The sequence below is a fragment of the Halyomorpha halys genome, unplaced genomic scaffold, assembly GCF_000696795.3.
Source record: "Halyomorpha halys isolate HHAL.00 unplaced genomic scaffold, Hhal_1.1 Scaffold365.1, whole genome shotgun sequence".
In the NCBI taxonomy this organism is placed as follows: domain Eukaryota; kingdom Metazoa; phylum Arthropoda; class Insecta; order Hemiptera; family Pentatomidae; genus Halyomorpha; species Halyomorpha halys.
In genome coordinates this window covers 322,974-338,269 of record NW_027107925.1, presented here as the reverse complement: position 1 = coordinate 338,269, position 15,296 = coordinate 322,974, and the positions used below count along the sequence as shown (strand labels likewise).

The following is a 15,296-nucleotide window of genomic DNA, read 5'->3' as shown; positions in this document are numbered from 1 at the left end:
GAAGTGATCCACAAAAAGTTATTTCCTGCCGGACAGACTGTCACGGCTCAGTTTAACATTGTATCTAGTCCATCTAGAGGTCAAAGATGATTGGTTTCTACACCATGACCAGTCGCCGCCAAAGTTTTGTCAAGTTCAACGGAGTAAAACTACCGCAGCCCCCACATAGCTCCCAGCTACTTCTTTTTGTTTTCCAGAATCAGAGAAACCTGAAAAGAAACGAATCTAGCAATCCAGGCAGCTTCAAAGAGGTCCTTGAAAAGCCTTCTGTGCGAAGGAAGTTCCAGAGAGCCTATAAATAACGGAAAAACCACTGGGAACGGTATTTTGATGTCCGAGAGGCATATATTAAAGACTTTTAAGTTCGCTGTTCAGAAATGTTAAGTACATTTTGGGTTCTGAGAACAGTCTTGAAACTTTGTGAGCACACCATAAATATTTTTTGTTCTGTTGCTTTTATTGTAATAATTCTCAACTGATCCAATAAATTACAGATTGAAACCAGACGAATCAGAACTATCAAGAAGTCCAAAGCTTACATCTACCGAAGATATAAGCATAAAAATAAAAACCCTTTCTTCCTGTTCTTGAAGGAACTGAGAAAGGATTACCCTGGACTGACCACCACACAGGTAAGACAGCGTTACCCTTTATCTTGATTAAAATGATATTATCTAGTTGATATAACTAATTAGTAATTTTTAACTAGCTGTCGTGTATGGGAAGTATTGTTTGGGAACAGATGACGGAAGCAGAAAGATATATCTACTTTAATCGCCCAAGGAATAAGCATAAAAACGAAGATACGACTCACCAAATAATAACTTTTTGTTCTTAGTATTTGTTTAATTTTATCTAAGATTAAGTTCTAACTTTCTTTAAAATTTTAACCCTCGAGTTTGCGAGGAGAATAAAGGTGCTACAAAGCAGTCTTACTCGCAGCATTTATCAGGAGCATGGAGCACCTTGTTAAAATGAGATGTAAAAATTCATTTTTTATTGTATACATGTTGCTCTGTGGCAAACAGTGAATATATCGATTGTAGTTCTCTAACCGTTATGTACTTGGTCTAACGGCCGGTTGCCAAGCTTTGTTGTGTGTTAGTATTGTTTATTCTTACTACATTAAGAACGTTTTATGTTATCTTACCGTAACTTATAAAAAAAGTAAGAACAGTAACATTTTATTTGTGTCCACCAACCCCGCGCTCAACACAACCTACTCTCCTTCAAAGGGAAAATGGAAGCAAAAACTAAGAAGTTTGGGCATGCCTTTGGTTTACAGCGTTCAGCTAAGTAGGAATTACCTTCTTGTACATAATAAAAAACCGTTCATTTAATAGCGAATATGAACAGGATATGAAATTTATTATGTACTGTTTTCAATAATCAATGGTCCATCAATAAACAAAATCCATTGAGCCTTCCATGATAAATTTGGGTTTTAATGGAGGAAGGAATTAATGTGAAACTCAACAATGGTAATGTAAATTGAGACAGAAGGTAGCCTGAAATTAGTTTTAACTCCCCACTTGCTTCTCTGCCACGCCCACGGTGTTCATAAAGCCCGCATTTTTGGCATCACTTTTCTTATCACTTACTGGCACCTTAACCTTTCCAAGGCATTTATGAAGTGTTTACATTGTAGATGTTAAATTTTTTATATTTTCTTATCTTATGAAGATTAAATATTACTAATTTTCGGCTATCTCCCGTTATTCAGATACTTTACAACTCTCATTTTTGGTAAGTAATATAGAAATAATTTTTAAAAAAAGGAAAATCTAGGAAGGTAATTGAAAGTGAGGATAAATGTATAAATATTTTTTGAAGTGAGCAAGTGTTGATTAATTTCAACCCAAATTACCTGGAGAGAAGAGGGGCGAGTGAAAATTGTTTGATGTATACATCCTACAATTTTTTTCTTATGAATTCATGACTACATTAAAATTATTTTTTTTGTGAATATTTTAGAAACTCCGTTTTTTCTTTTAAAAAAACAGTTTTTGTTTAATAATTTGAATAGACCATCCATATAATTGACTTATCTGGAATGATCCAGAAGATAGATTTTTAACTCATCAAAGAATTTTAAAAAACAAGTTTGAGCAGTTTTTTAAAAGAAAATTCACTTATCTTGCAAGTGTTAATATATATGTAGCGAGAGGGAGCAAGCGGTTTAGTCACAACTCACAAGAGCGCTGCACCTCGAGCCTCATCGAAGCTCTCAAATTTACATATTACATTATTTTGTAAAGACATATTATCATTTTTATATATTATTGATGTCTGTATCTAATACTTAACAATATCAATAGAATGATTAATAAATATCAAAACAATGCACCAAACTATCTGAAGCAGACATGTACAGACCGCTTGTAGGTCACAGCCGCATGGACTAGGGCTATAAATAAGAGGCTCTAAATCCTCTTTGATCACAGTTCAAGTGCTGATGCACCAGCCCACCTACATCACGGGAATCTACCGGCGTCCTAGAGGGTCAGTACCGGAACTGCGGCAGCTCTTAGACACCTGTAGGGCAAGGACGAACCACTAGCTGGTGGGAGATCTCAACGCCAGACACACTCTATGGTATAACACATCAGCGAACCTGGCGGGAAGACAAGTGGTAAAAACTGCCTTCACGGTAGTTCATCCAGGAACTCATAATTTCCGCCATTTTGGTACAGGCTTTCAATCCACAATAGACCTCCTGCTGACAAGGCAGCCACACCGTATCACAAGTTACTCCATGGCTGATTTCACCTCATCGGATCCCCGCCCGGTGATCTATGAAGTACACGGTAGCACCTCTGAGCCGACGTCGACTGGAGCCGGTTCAAGGAGGAGGTCTGCCATAGATTGATAGATGTACCAACACTGCGCACTGTGGAGGAAGTGAACAACTACATAGAACACTTCATGGAGAGTGTCATGGAGTCTGCGCTCCAAACGATCCCAACCTACCACCCAAGACCCCCGCCTCACATAATGGCACTCATAGTAAGCAGGTGGAATTTGAAGAGCCGGCACTACCGCTCGAGAGATCCGGCTGTGAAGAAGACCCTCAACACAATTACCACACAGATCAAAAATCTCCTATGTCAGTGAAAGACCGAGATATGGCATGATCGCCTGAGGGCCACGCATGGTGACTACTCCACCCACATCTACCAGAAAACTAAAACTGTAAGAAGGCAGTCTTACAGACTCAACCACCTCCTCACATCACCAGCGCTCTCTCTGCGGCTTAAACTGCAGATATACAAAAGCATTCTGAGGCCGCTCCTCTATGGGTCACCACTCTTCACCTACCTCTCCGAAGGCACACAGCGATACCTCCAGCGTTTCCACCATGCTGCAGAGGATGGTCCGCACAACATCGTGGAAGAGGAAGAAGCCCCGGAACTGCATCAACTCCTAGAACTGCCCACAGTGGCAGAGTTCATTGGTCGGAGGCACGTCAAGTTCTTTGACTCCCTCCAAGTTTTGACCTATCTTCCAGACAGTGACACCAGCACCTCCACCAGCCCGATGGCAGAATTTACACCCGAGACCATCACAACTTTAACCCAGCAAAAGTGACAGTGAAACGATTTTCAGTTTTAGTTTTTTTAGTTTTAGTGTCTATAGATTTAGTGAAAAGTAAAAAAAAAAAATTGAAGTGCACCCCAGCACCTCAAATATTTTCAGATTGATCAGTGATATTTCAAAAATCTTGTATTACATCCAGCCATCCCTTAGAATGGAGCACAGCTAAAAGGGCAAAAACCAACACATTGTATTTATATATATATATATATATAAAATGTATTGTACATATGTTTATATTTAGTAATGATTTAATGAATAAAGGAGATTTGAAACAAAAAAGAAACCCTCTTTGATCTTTTGATCCACTTCCTACCCAGGCCTAGTCCTAGCACTGGTAGCGTACATATATTACCATAAAATGTATACTTTTTGAATTATGTAATTTTCTTTTCTTTAAAACTTTTTAGTCTGTTCTTGAAGATTTGTTATGTATGAAAATTAAAAGGGTTCTAAGTAGAATACATGAAGCAAGTTTCATCAAATGCGTTTGGGCCATTTGAGTCCTACTCTTTTGAAAAAACACATTTTTCTGTTGCACACTGTGTGCTCAATTCAAGATATAGGAACAGGAGACCAAGCTCTTACAGAACAAAAGAAGAAGCAACAAAGTTGATTCTCCATTCCTGAGATAATCATGGTTATAGACAACAAAAATGAAATGCTATTTTAGTAGGATAGGGTCTCTAAAACAGATAAATCCGTTGAAAACTGTAGATCAAAAATTTGGCCCTTATAAAAATATTTTCCTTACCTTTTAGGCAAGTAAAAACATTGGTACAAAAATGAAGGTGTCCTGCTAATAATAAACCCATTTCAATTTTTTTTTTCTTAGGTAATTTTATTAAGTACCAAATTGATATATACATAATTTAATATTACCATGTAATATATACTTTCAAGTTATGCGCAAATAAAATTTTCATTTTTCAAACTTCCTTTTCTTGAAGATTCATATCATCTATGACAAGTTAGTGGTGTTTTTTGTAGAAGACTTTAAGCAAGTTCTATTAAAATCATCATATTGGCTCCATGGTCTAGAGAACAACAGGTTTTAAAAAATCTGTTAAAAACTACACATAAAACCACATTTGACCCAATTACAATACACTCCTTTCTTAAGTGGTTTTAAGGAAAGTAAAATGATAAGACTTGGTTATAAAGATATCAAAATTAATGTAAACCTTAATTGTGTAATATATACAAAATAATTGTGTAATATATACAAAATAATTGTGTAATATATACAATACTGAATTAAATTATTAGGTAAAACTTTTATATAATTACAATAAAATATTAATTATTTCCAACTACATTTCATTCTTTTACAAATATGTACAATACTGCATTAAAAATATATACAACCTTTAATCACTTACATTTAATTAATTTTTCATAAATTAATATTTCATTATTTTTTTACAATGACATTATTTGTTTATATACAATGCACAAAATTCAGCTAAGTCAGATATTATTGAACATACATTTTATGCACTCGTATGGAGGAAGCCGTTTCACTTTTACCTTCCTATCAATATAATTTGACTTGGATAATAAATAAATAATATTTTAAATGAATAAATAGAAATTCTTAACAAAACATTAAACTTAAAAAAATAATAGACTGTAACAGTACAACACCAAGCAAAAACAACTTAAGTTAAGACACAGGTTTGATTACTGAAGGTGGTAATATGTTCGAGAAATAACTACACACAAATTTACTTAATAAGAGATGAATGAACCTATGCGTAACTCAAAATAATATCCACCTAATACTTGCAGGATTAATACCAAATAATGATTCTGTCGTTCCTTATTAACACATTACTGGCAACATTGAAGAGGAAAACTACTTTTGTCTTTTAAGTCAGTATTTTAAGAACTATAATATCTCATTGTTTTTGAGAAGATAAATAATTTATTTCATTTAATAAACACTTAGAATATTAAAGACTGGTTAACTGGGTATCCAACGATAACATTAACTCGTCCATGTAAGTATGGCACAAATCAGACTACCCATGGGTTGATTTATTCTATTACAACATTGTGTAGATAAATTTCTATAAATCAACTGTTCCAAATCAAAAAAAATTCTCAACGTTCTGTACGATATTGATCATCCTATTTTGAATAGGCAGAACAATATAAAGAACATAATAACGAGAGAAAAAATAAATTGTATTGATATTTAAAATCACCTCTGATTAAAACTGCAATTTTTCTTTCCTAATGTAATGTATTGAAACCTTTTCCTTCTTTATAAATTAAGCAAACACCGCATTTAAGTAACTAGTCAAAACATTGTATGAGCCAATTATTCTGTCTATGAATTCATGAAATAACTGATTTATGACAAAAATAAATTCAAATAAAACTCAATAGTTTCCAGTTTGTAAAAATCAAATGATTAGGTCCAGAACAAAATATATTTTATGTGAAGTTGAAAACCCTCAAAATCCTCAGGAGGAAAACAAGTAATTCTTTCATTAAATTAATACATTGTTGCACTTTATAACCAGTTTATACTACAAATATTCCTAAATAGATAAATTGATGCTTTATTTATAATTTATAATGTTTTCCTTTGAAAGTGAGGTCTATCCTCAAAGAAGTATTGCCTACGAGCGTCAGCACTGTTGCACCTGATTTTGATATGACTTTTACTTTAGCTTTCAGGAGAACAGGATCTACCCTCTTCTCTTGTGAAATAGGAAAAATTATTTTATTAATTTTTTTATATATGGTATCTCCTTTTAAATAATACTGAGGGTTACAACCTGTAAGCAACAAAAAAAAAATTTAAAACATAGAAAATATAGCTTAGGCATAGTATAATATTTTGTAATAAGGTTAGTAAATAATAAGAGATAGATTTAACGCATCATAGTTCGACCGATCTTTTAGCGGCATTTTTCAGCACCTATTAGATGCTTAGAAAAACCCATATGTTACATAAATCACCAACATGTACTTAGGAAATTCTATTTCACCTGATATATGGATGTAAAAAGGAAATAGTAGACCCTTCAACTCTGACTTATAGAGAAGACCTTATTGTGGAGGAAGAGTGGGCTCTGACAAAACTTATAAATGCATATAAGACTCCAGGGTCCCAGGTACTGATGAAATTCTAACATACTAAGCATTCCAACTAAGGATTGGAGAACTTACAGGCTATTCTGACATTAAAAGGCATTTTAAAAGTTTATGGAGTAGTAGACTATGTGGTGAGCCACTTATGCATGCAGGCCCTGTAAAATGCCATATCTTTCAAGTGATGATTCCAACTGCAATACAGCTATAATTGTCAAGGATTGAATTCTCCTTGTGAATCTTAATGTCCAAAGTGTATTCTATATGATTTTTTATGAAGAGGATGTACAATTTGTGTGGAATCTCTTAATTATATGCTACATAATGGGAACATTGGGAGCTCACATTCAAATTATGCTGTTGGGTTATAAAGAACTCATAAATCCGAAATGACCACCATGTATATGTGATATCTACTCATTACATTAAGAATAATTAATCCCTTCCAAAATGCTCAAATACAAATTTTCCAAAGAACATTTTTCATTGGGCATTAACTGAAGAATAAATTTAGTCCTTATAATTTTTTTCATACATCCTACTGTTCATGAGTTATTGTCCAATACATATGAGGCTATGAGAGCAAAAATGGCTCACTATACAAACCAAAATGTTTACTATACAACAATTGTATTACTTTTTGAATAAAATATTCGAACTAAATATTTTGATACACTGAGAGCATCTATCCACTCAAATATTCGAAATAAACATGACATCAAATTTTGTATTTCTTGTTTATTTCTATTTTTCACTGTACAATTTATTTTTATTTTCTTTAATTTACTTGTTCATTGCTATATAAATTTTAACATATTTAGCCACACCTTAGTTTACTTTTATTTCATGTTATCTATTTTCTAACTTTGTTACCTTATTGCTTGATAGGTACAGATAATTTTAATAAATTTTCTAATATGCAACAGTATATTACAATAATTACTTTAGAATAAGTGTATGAGTGATAAATAACACAAAAACTGATACAATATCGATGACTTACTTCACAGTTGTGCTAAGAACATTTCCACTAGCTTTACGAAAAATAAAATTAAAGATTTTCTCTTTTAAAAAAATAAATCAAAATGTAGTACGTTAGTAAAGTTAGTGGAAATGTACTTAGCACCACTGTGAAGTAAGCCATCGATATAAAAAATATAGAGCGTGTGGAAGGTTACAAATACTGTTGTGATAAATTTTTAACAAAGAAGGTGACTGTGATAAATAATTTTAATTTTTAATTTAATGTGGAAATTGACTAATTTGTTGGATTGACCTGGGCAGACTAGCCTTGATAAACACATGAAGTGTTTTAAAATGATTTAGTTCTAAAATTGTATTAAGATTGCCCCTGAGGATGGCCGAATTGGCCGAAACGCTGGACTTATAAATTGAATAAATATGTTTTGAGACTAAAATGGATAAAATATTTTTTATTTAAACAATATTAACCAGTCTCAAGAAAGTGTTAATATTATAAATAAAGTAACTTTAATAATATAATAGTGGAACAATCATTACAACTGTAGTCATAAATAGATAGTGGAATTAATTTTTCAGAAATATTTAGTTATTTTTTTTCACAAAGGAGGGAGGAATGCAGTAAATATCTGAACATACATAAAGTTAATCTCAGAAAGTTTAATGATAAGTGAACTAAATTAATTCTTTAGTATCATCTAAATACAATTAAGGGTTCTTACTTTTAGGAAAATAAATCAAAAATTAGTAAGGTAGTAAAGTCAGTGGAAATTTACTTAGCACCACTGTGAAGTAAGCCATCGATGTAAAAAATAAATACATATCAAAAGTGAGAAAAAAAACTGATGTTTAATTAGTACTTAACTAATCTGATAAATGTGTAGAATAATTTAAATCTAAATTAACATTAAAAATTGAATGGTTGAATAGAAAACTGTTACCTAGAAAATCAAGTGCACCTTTATGATCAACTTCTATCCTCAATACATTTTCCCCATCAAATAGATGAATTTCAAAATCAAAATAAAGGCATAGAGCTAGTTTTGATCCTAGAAGAAAACATAATAATTAATTAATAATATCAATTGTAAAATATCTAGTAGAATAATTGGGAATTAAAATTATTTAAATAAATTATTACCTTCTTTTGAACATTGAGGACAAGCAACATGATAACTATATTTACAAAAAGAACATGAAGGATTAAGAGGTTCCATCTTTTTATAGTCTTCAAATGAGTATAACTTTCTACATCCTTCATTGCAAAACCCTTTCACTAAATTACCATAATTTTCTAAAAAATAAATGTACATAAATTTAACAAAAATAATGAAGTAAAAAAAATAGAAAAATAAAAACAAGTTATAATTAGTCTCTCAAATCATGGTTTATAATACTTAACAACAAAATAAATCTTTTCTGTTCAAAATTATGTGATATTAATTTATTTTTGCCAGCTGAACATGGAAATCACAACAAAACAATTCATTAGTCCTTCTATCAGAGATACAGTTGAGTAACTATATGAACCATCATTTTTGATTAGCAAAAAATTTGGTATTCCTAACATAGTAATAGCTATTGTGATTCATAATATAAGATAACCTAAGTTAACTTCTATTTTAGAGACAATAGACAAGCCGTGCAGTTGTAAATTTTTCTTCTTCAATCTGTTATTCGTAGCCAACGTTTTGGCCAGAATTTCTAACCTTCATCAGGACTAAGAACAAAGAATAAGATAACAACCAATGAATACAAAAAATAAAATATAAACTGAATAATATAAAGCAAATAATCGTACAAAATGAAATTAATAAAATTAAAGTGATGAAAGAAGTGGATAATAAAATGTATATACAGGTAATTGAATAAGTAAATAGAACATAATTAAGGAAATTAAATAAAAAATTGAAGTTATATAATGCAAAGGAATATGAATATTTTAATTTATTGATAATTGGAAATTAAAATTATGGAAAGAAAAAATAAAATTGAGAGAAAAAAATATATGTAACTGATGAAATATGTAACTATAATATTAGATAAAGAAACAAAATATGAAATTAAGGTAGACAAAAGAAGTGAATAGAAAAATTGAAAACATAACAATAATAATATATGGTGAACATAACTAATAACATGAGTAAGGAAAATTAAGAAAAGAATAGAGAAGGAGGGGAGGGTAAAATAAAGATAGGAAAACAAAGATAGTAGAACTTAAAACACACCTGTTAGCATGAAATTGGACAGCCAAGTGAGCTCCGTGCCATGAATGGCTAGACTCAGAATAAAAAAAAAAGGAATGTTCCGAAAGTTTTGAGGCAGATGATTATGTGAGGAAACAGAATATTTGTGTTGCTTGATAAGGTCTTTTAAGAGGTTTTTGTTTTCACCGATGTAAGCAGAATTACTATTAGGGGTGGTGCAAGAGATGCGGTATACGATATGTGATCAATGTAGAAGAGGGATAGAGTCTTTTAGCTTTGAGTAAATTTTAGATAGTGTGTTGTGAGGTCTAATACAAAGCAATACAAAGGTAAGGTATAGCAGAACATAAGAATTTTTGGACGTTATCGGAAAGAGAGAGGGGGTATAGTAGTGACCTGTATAAGGGGATAGAGAGGGGTTGTGAAGAATTGGGTGAAGTGGGGAGACAATTTTTGCAGTTGTAAATAAGTTTATGAATGATATGGAGGGGGAAGTTATCAGGTAAGAGTATTTCTTTAATGTGGTGTGTTTTTTCATGAAAATAAGAATCAAGGGAAGGAAGAGAGTTATTATTTTCAATTTCTACAGTAAAATTAAGACGTGGGTGGTAAGAATTAAAGGTGGATAAAATATCAGGTATTTTATCAGGACTTAAGACAAGGAGGAGGTCATCTACATATTTTTTAATAAGGATAATGTCAACTGGAAACAGTGGGATAACTGAATCAAGCTAATCATTAAGGACAATGTTGGAAAGAAAGGGAGCTAGAGGATTGCCCATGGCCAGTTCTGAAATTCGGTTAAAGAACAGACCCTGGAAGGCAAGATTTACAACAGATTTGAAGGGATTCAAGATAGGAAAAATGGTAATTTTTTTAAACATTTTCCATTTGTCATCACCCTCTCACAAGCTTTCTTCTTTTAAACATTTTCTACTTTTTATTTTTTACCCATTAGTAACATTTCCTCCAAAATACCTCTTCATCTTTGTAACGTATTTTTTAATTTGGAATCTAGCCATTCGCAATGCAGAGCTCACTTGGCTGTCAGATTTCATGCTAACAGATGCGTTTTATGTTTTACTCTTTTTTTTTCCTATTTTTATTTTACCCTCCCTCCCTTCTCTATTCTTTTTCTCAATTTTATTTTTTCTTTCCATAATTTAAATTTTTTATTATTAATAAACTAAAATATTCATATCCCTTCGCATTATATAACTTCAATCTTTTATTTTATTTCCTTAATTATGTTATTTTTACTAACTTATTTAATTACCTATATATACATTTTATTTTCTACTTCTTTCATCATTTTAATTTTATTAATTTGATTCTGTACAGTTATTTACTTTATGTCATTCTGTTTATATTTTATTTTTTATTCATTGGTTGTTATCTTGTTCTTTGTTCCTAGCCCTGATGAAGGCTATATTTATATATATAAAGATATTTTCAGCCAAAAGAAAAGACTTAAAAAAAAAGAGATATAAAAAGGGACTAGTAATGAGACACACGAGATCACTTCATATATACTCATTTATTTGGCTCCTTAATCCCATATATATATTTATATGAGTTGTGTTTTATTACAAGTGTTTGATTGCATTTTATTTGTTTGATTTTTAGTTTATGAAAGGGTGTTCATATATATATATATACATTCTGCCATTGTTGACACGGGGAGTCTTAGGATTATGATCAATAATACATGTACTCTGAATATAACTCTCCTCTGTCAGTTTACGAACACCCTCTCAAAAACTAAAAATCAAACAAATAAAATGCAATCAAACACTTGTAATAAAACATAAATCAAACTTATATGTAAAAAAAAATCAAGTACACTTTTTCAAATGCCTGCTTGCACCTGGAAAATAACAATACATAAAACATAACTACTTCTATTTACAAGACTCATCTTTAAACAGTTGGAGACAACCAAGAGGAAGAGAAAAAGAAATATAACCAACAAAAACAAAAATAATATATATTTTTGGTGAGAAGAAACTCCAGGCGCTTACAGCGTTACCATCACTGGGAACCTTAACTGTTCAATATGAACCATACGCCTCTTCTTCGGTTCTTGTAAGCTTTCTATTGTGACTACATTGTGTTCCCTGATTGTAATCACCAGGAATGGCCCCTCATAGCGCAAGGATTCTTTGCTCCTATTGGACCCTAACCTACGACATACAACCGTCCTAATTTTAATATCTCTCAGCACATCATGGAGATCCAAATTCTGACGTGCCACTCGCCGCTTTTCTCCCGTTCGATCCACCCTTTCGCTTTTTCCCATAACTTTCGCATATTCATCCCGTGACTGACGATTTCCCCCTCTGCTTCTGCTGTGTCTCTAAAATTCCTGCGACGCCCTTGAAGGCCAAATAGAACTTCGAACAGTGAAAAACCCGTAGTGGTGTGGATGGAATGGTTGTACGTGGTCACTGCCCTTACCATCGCCTCGTCCAGCTCCAACCCTTTGTCCGCATGGTAAACTCTCAGGTGGTCACTTAGGGTGCTGTGAAGTCTCTCCACTCCCCCTCTACTTTTTGGATGACCCGAAGTGTTAATGTGCCAGCCCATCCTCAACGCTTTCATTTCTTCTCTAATTGAGGTATTGTCGAACTCCCTCCCCCCGTCGGATGAAATTCGATCCAGAACTGCATACAATTTTAGCCATGTCCTGAGTGCAGCTAAAACAGCCTAGGGGAGAGTGACCTCCTTTTACCGTTCATAATCTCGAAGGATTTCTACCATTCTCGTGCAACAGACAAGCGTTCGGTTGATTCCTATCTGTTCATTTCTTCACAGCCATTTGATCTTATCCCATATAATGGTGTTGCCTACATACAGATAGTATGTTCTCCCTGCTTTTGATGCGTCTAATAGTGCACGGCATACTTGGTCTTCTCGTGCCCCTGGTTGCGACCATATGATGTTGACGCAGCTCTGTCCATACTTTATGTATTCCACCTTCATGAGTAGAGAAGTCCTGGGCATGGCCATTTGATGAAGTGCCTCAACCTTCTTAGCATTCGGTTTGACCCCATGCCTGGAATTGGTATGTCCAAGGAAAGTAATCTCCTCATGTCCTATCAATGATTTTTCTTCTTACAGCTTAAATCCAAATTGTCAAACTCTCTCGAATACAGTCTTCAAATGCGCCTCATGTTCCTGTTTTGATTTACTGAAGACCAATCATGTTTTCATCCAGTCCTCTGAGGAACTCGTCCATAAATCTCTGGAAGGTGATGGGTCCTTTGGGTGCATCTTGATTTGGTGATACCCCGCTTTTAGGTCTAATGTACTAAATATTGTAGCTCCACCCAGTCTATCCAGAATATCTTCCATCCGTGGGATCGGATACTGTTCGTCAATCATATTTTTATTTAATTTTCGGTAGTCGATGACAACCCTGTATCTTTCTGCTTCCTCCTCCGCTGCCTTCTTTCTAACCACCCACAACGGATTATTAAAAGGCGATGTGCTATTTATGATGGTACCCTGTCTCTTCATATCCTCAAGCTGTTTCCTTATGTGCTCCCTCAGTGCTTGCGGATATCGGCGCTCTTTCTCATGGGTTACTTTCTCCTGTTTTAATTGTATTTCATGCACTGTTCTTCCTGTTACACTCACTACACCCCCCTCGTTAAAGAAAATGTATATGTGTATTCCTGTTTTATTCGTTGTTTCCAATCTAGTTCCTGGCTAATTGCTCCCACCTTGACACAACCTTCTCTCCCTGCCCTCTGGTATTGGAGTGTTTGTCCCCCAATTCTGATATCCCACTTCCCTGCTCAATTTTTGACCCTCGTGCCTATATAGATACGGGCACTGGCTTGCAATATGCCCCTCATTCCCGCACTCAAAGCATTTTGTGCATGGGCCACTAACAGTCCGGTTCTGATCCACTCTTGGCCGACTGTATGAGACCCATTTCCATCAGGTCTCTTCAATCTCCAAACTCATCTCCTCTTGTCTTGCACTGGTGTCTATCATTTCTTGCACACAGTGGACAACGGGGTAACCCTTCTCGTTTTCCGATTTCCCTGGCTAGCTGTACCTTTAATATTGTGGAGAGGAATGCCATGATCGCTTCCTCTTCTACTGGACTCCTCGTTTCCCTCATCTTTTCTGTAATCTGATTAAGAAGAACTCCTACGAACTGTCCATTACTCTGCCTGAACCTCTTCTCTTCCCGGAACATCTGAAAGATGTCTTCTTCGGTTGTCCATCGGCCACTGCCAAATGCCTTTTTCAATCTATCCTTTACCAGGTTCCACGGCGTGTCCTAATCGGTCTGGATTCAGTTTAGGATGTGCCGTTTTATTCAGCAAACCACTACCACTTGTAACAACTTAGCTAGCATCATTCGCGTCCAGCAGATTTTCCCCTTCTTTTGCCGCTATCCGTGCCATCAGGTGATCTCCACCTTTTATAAAATGGTTCAACTCACCTAATTCTCCCGTGAATATGTCTAAATCTGAGACAGCCCTCCTCAACTCCTGCGCTGTCCCGGTGCGAACCTTGATCCATTCTAAGGGGGTTGCATGTGCTGCCGCCAAGGTCATTGTTGGTAGTGGAGGAAGTCCCTGATTTTGTTGTGACTTAATCATTGCAACTGCAGAAAGATTACTTGGCACTGTTAATACCGCTGCTCTCAGAATATTTTTTTTCTTAAAATTTCAGCCGAAGCCAAAATGAGAGACAAAGGCTTGAATAAATGATTAGAGAAAGAAAAGAAGAAAGAAAGAAAAAAACAAAAACAGTTCAAGTGTTGCGTTCGTCTTACACAATCTAAAAGTTCCAGGGTTTCGGCACCAGATAAGTTCAGTCAAAAGAAAAGACTTAAAAAAAGAGATATTAAGAGTATATGAAGTGATCTCATGTAAAAGGGACACATGAGATCACTTCATATACTCATTTATTTGGCTCCTTAATCCTATATATATACATTCTGCCATTGTTGACAGGGGGAGTCTTAGGATTATGATCAATAATACATGTACTCTAATATATAAATGATAATCCTTATTTTTCAAATATGAAGGAGATGGTCGGGGGTGAGGTCAAAAGGAACAAACAATAGTTAACAACTATTTATTGCCAATGTATAGCCCCACTTTGTAGGTCTTCATCGGGGCTATCAGTTTAAAAGGCAGTTAACAAGTGTAAGTCACCACATCCCGACCATCTTCTTCAAAATTCAATCACATTAACAGAAAATTATTAACAAACCTTTACATTGAATTTTTTTTTTAATAGGTACATAATTAAATATTAACACTAAATTAAAAAAAAAAATTACCTTGTGACAGATTAGGTAATATGTCAATAATGGTTCCCTTAACAGTGAATGTGGAAAATAATTTTAAATTGTAAGAGGAACCTGAAAAAAAAAAAAAA

The 15,296-nt window shown here is 33.9% G+C and overlaps 1 protein-coding gene and 1 long non-coding RNA gene across 2 annotated transcripts in view; one reads left to right on the top strand and one right to left on the bottom strand.

The window, feature by feature from the left end:
- The window catches only part of LOC136795504 (uncharacterized), a 7,414-nt gene extending 6,574 nt beyond the window's left edge, over nucleotides 1-840 (top strand). The window contains exons 2-3 of the long non-coding RNA XR_010843133.1: nucleotides 495-632; nucleotides 710-840. This is a non-coding gene — a long non-coding RNA (uncharacterized lncRNA). The remainder of the gene's footprint in view (nucleotides 1-494; nucleotides 633-709) is intronic.
- A 3,578-nt stretch (nucleotides 841-4,418) lies between these two features.
- LOC106681798 (uncharacterized) overlaps nucleotides 4,419-15,296 on the bottom strand; it is a 21,950-nt gene continuing 11,072 nt past the window's right edge. Inside the window, exons 8-11 of the mRNA XM_014422307.3 lie at nucleotides 15,199-15,279; nucleotides 8,822-8,974; nucleotides 8,622-8,729; nucleotides 4,419-6,383 (exon numbers count right to left, since the gene is read on the bottom strand). Coding sequence (XP_014277793.1) covers nucleotides 6,169-6,383; nucleotides 8,622-8,729; nucleotides 8,822-8,974; nucleotides 15,199-15,279 — 557 coding nt within the window. The 3' untranslated portion in view covers nucleotides 4,419-6,168. The remainder of the gene's footprint in view (nucleotides 6,384-8,621; nucleotides 8,730-8,821; nucleotides 8,975-15,198; nucleotides 15,280-15,296) is intronic.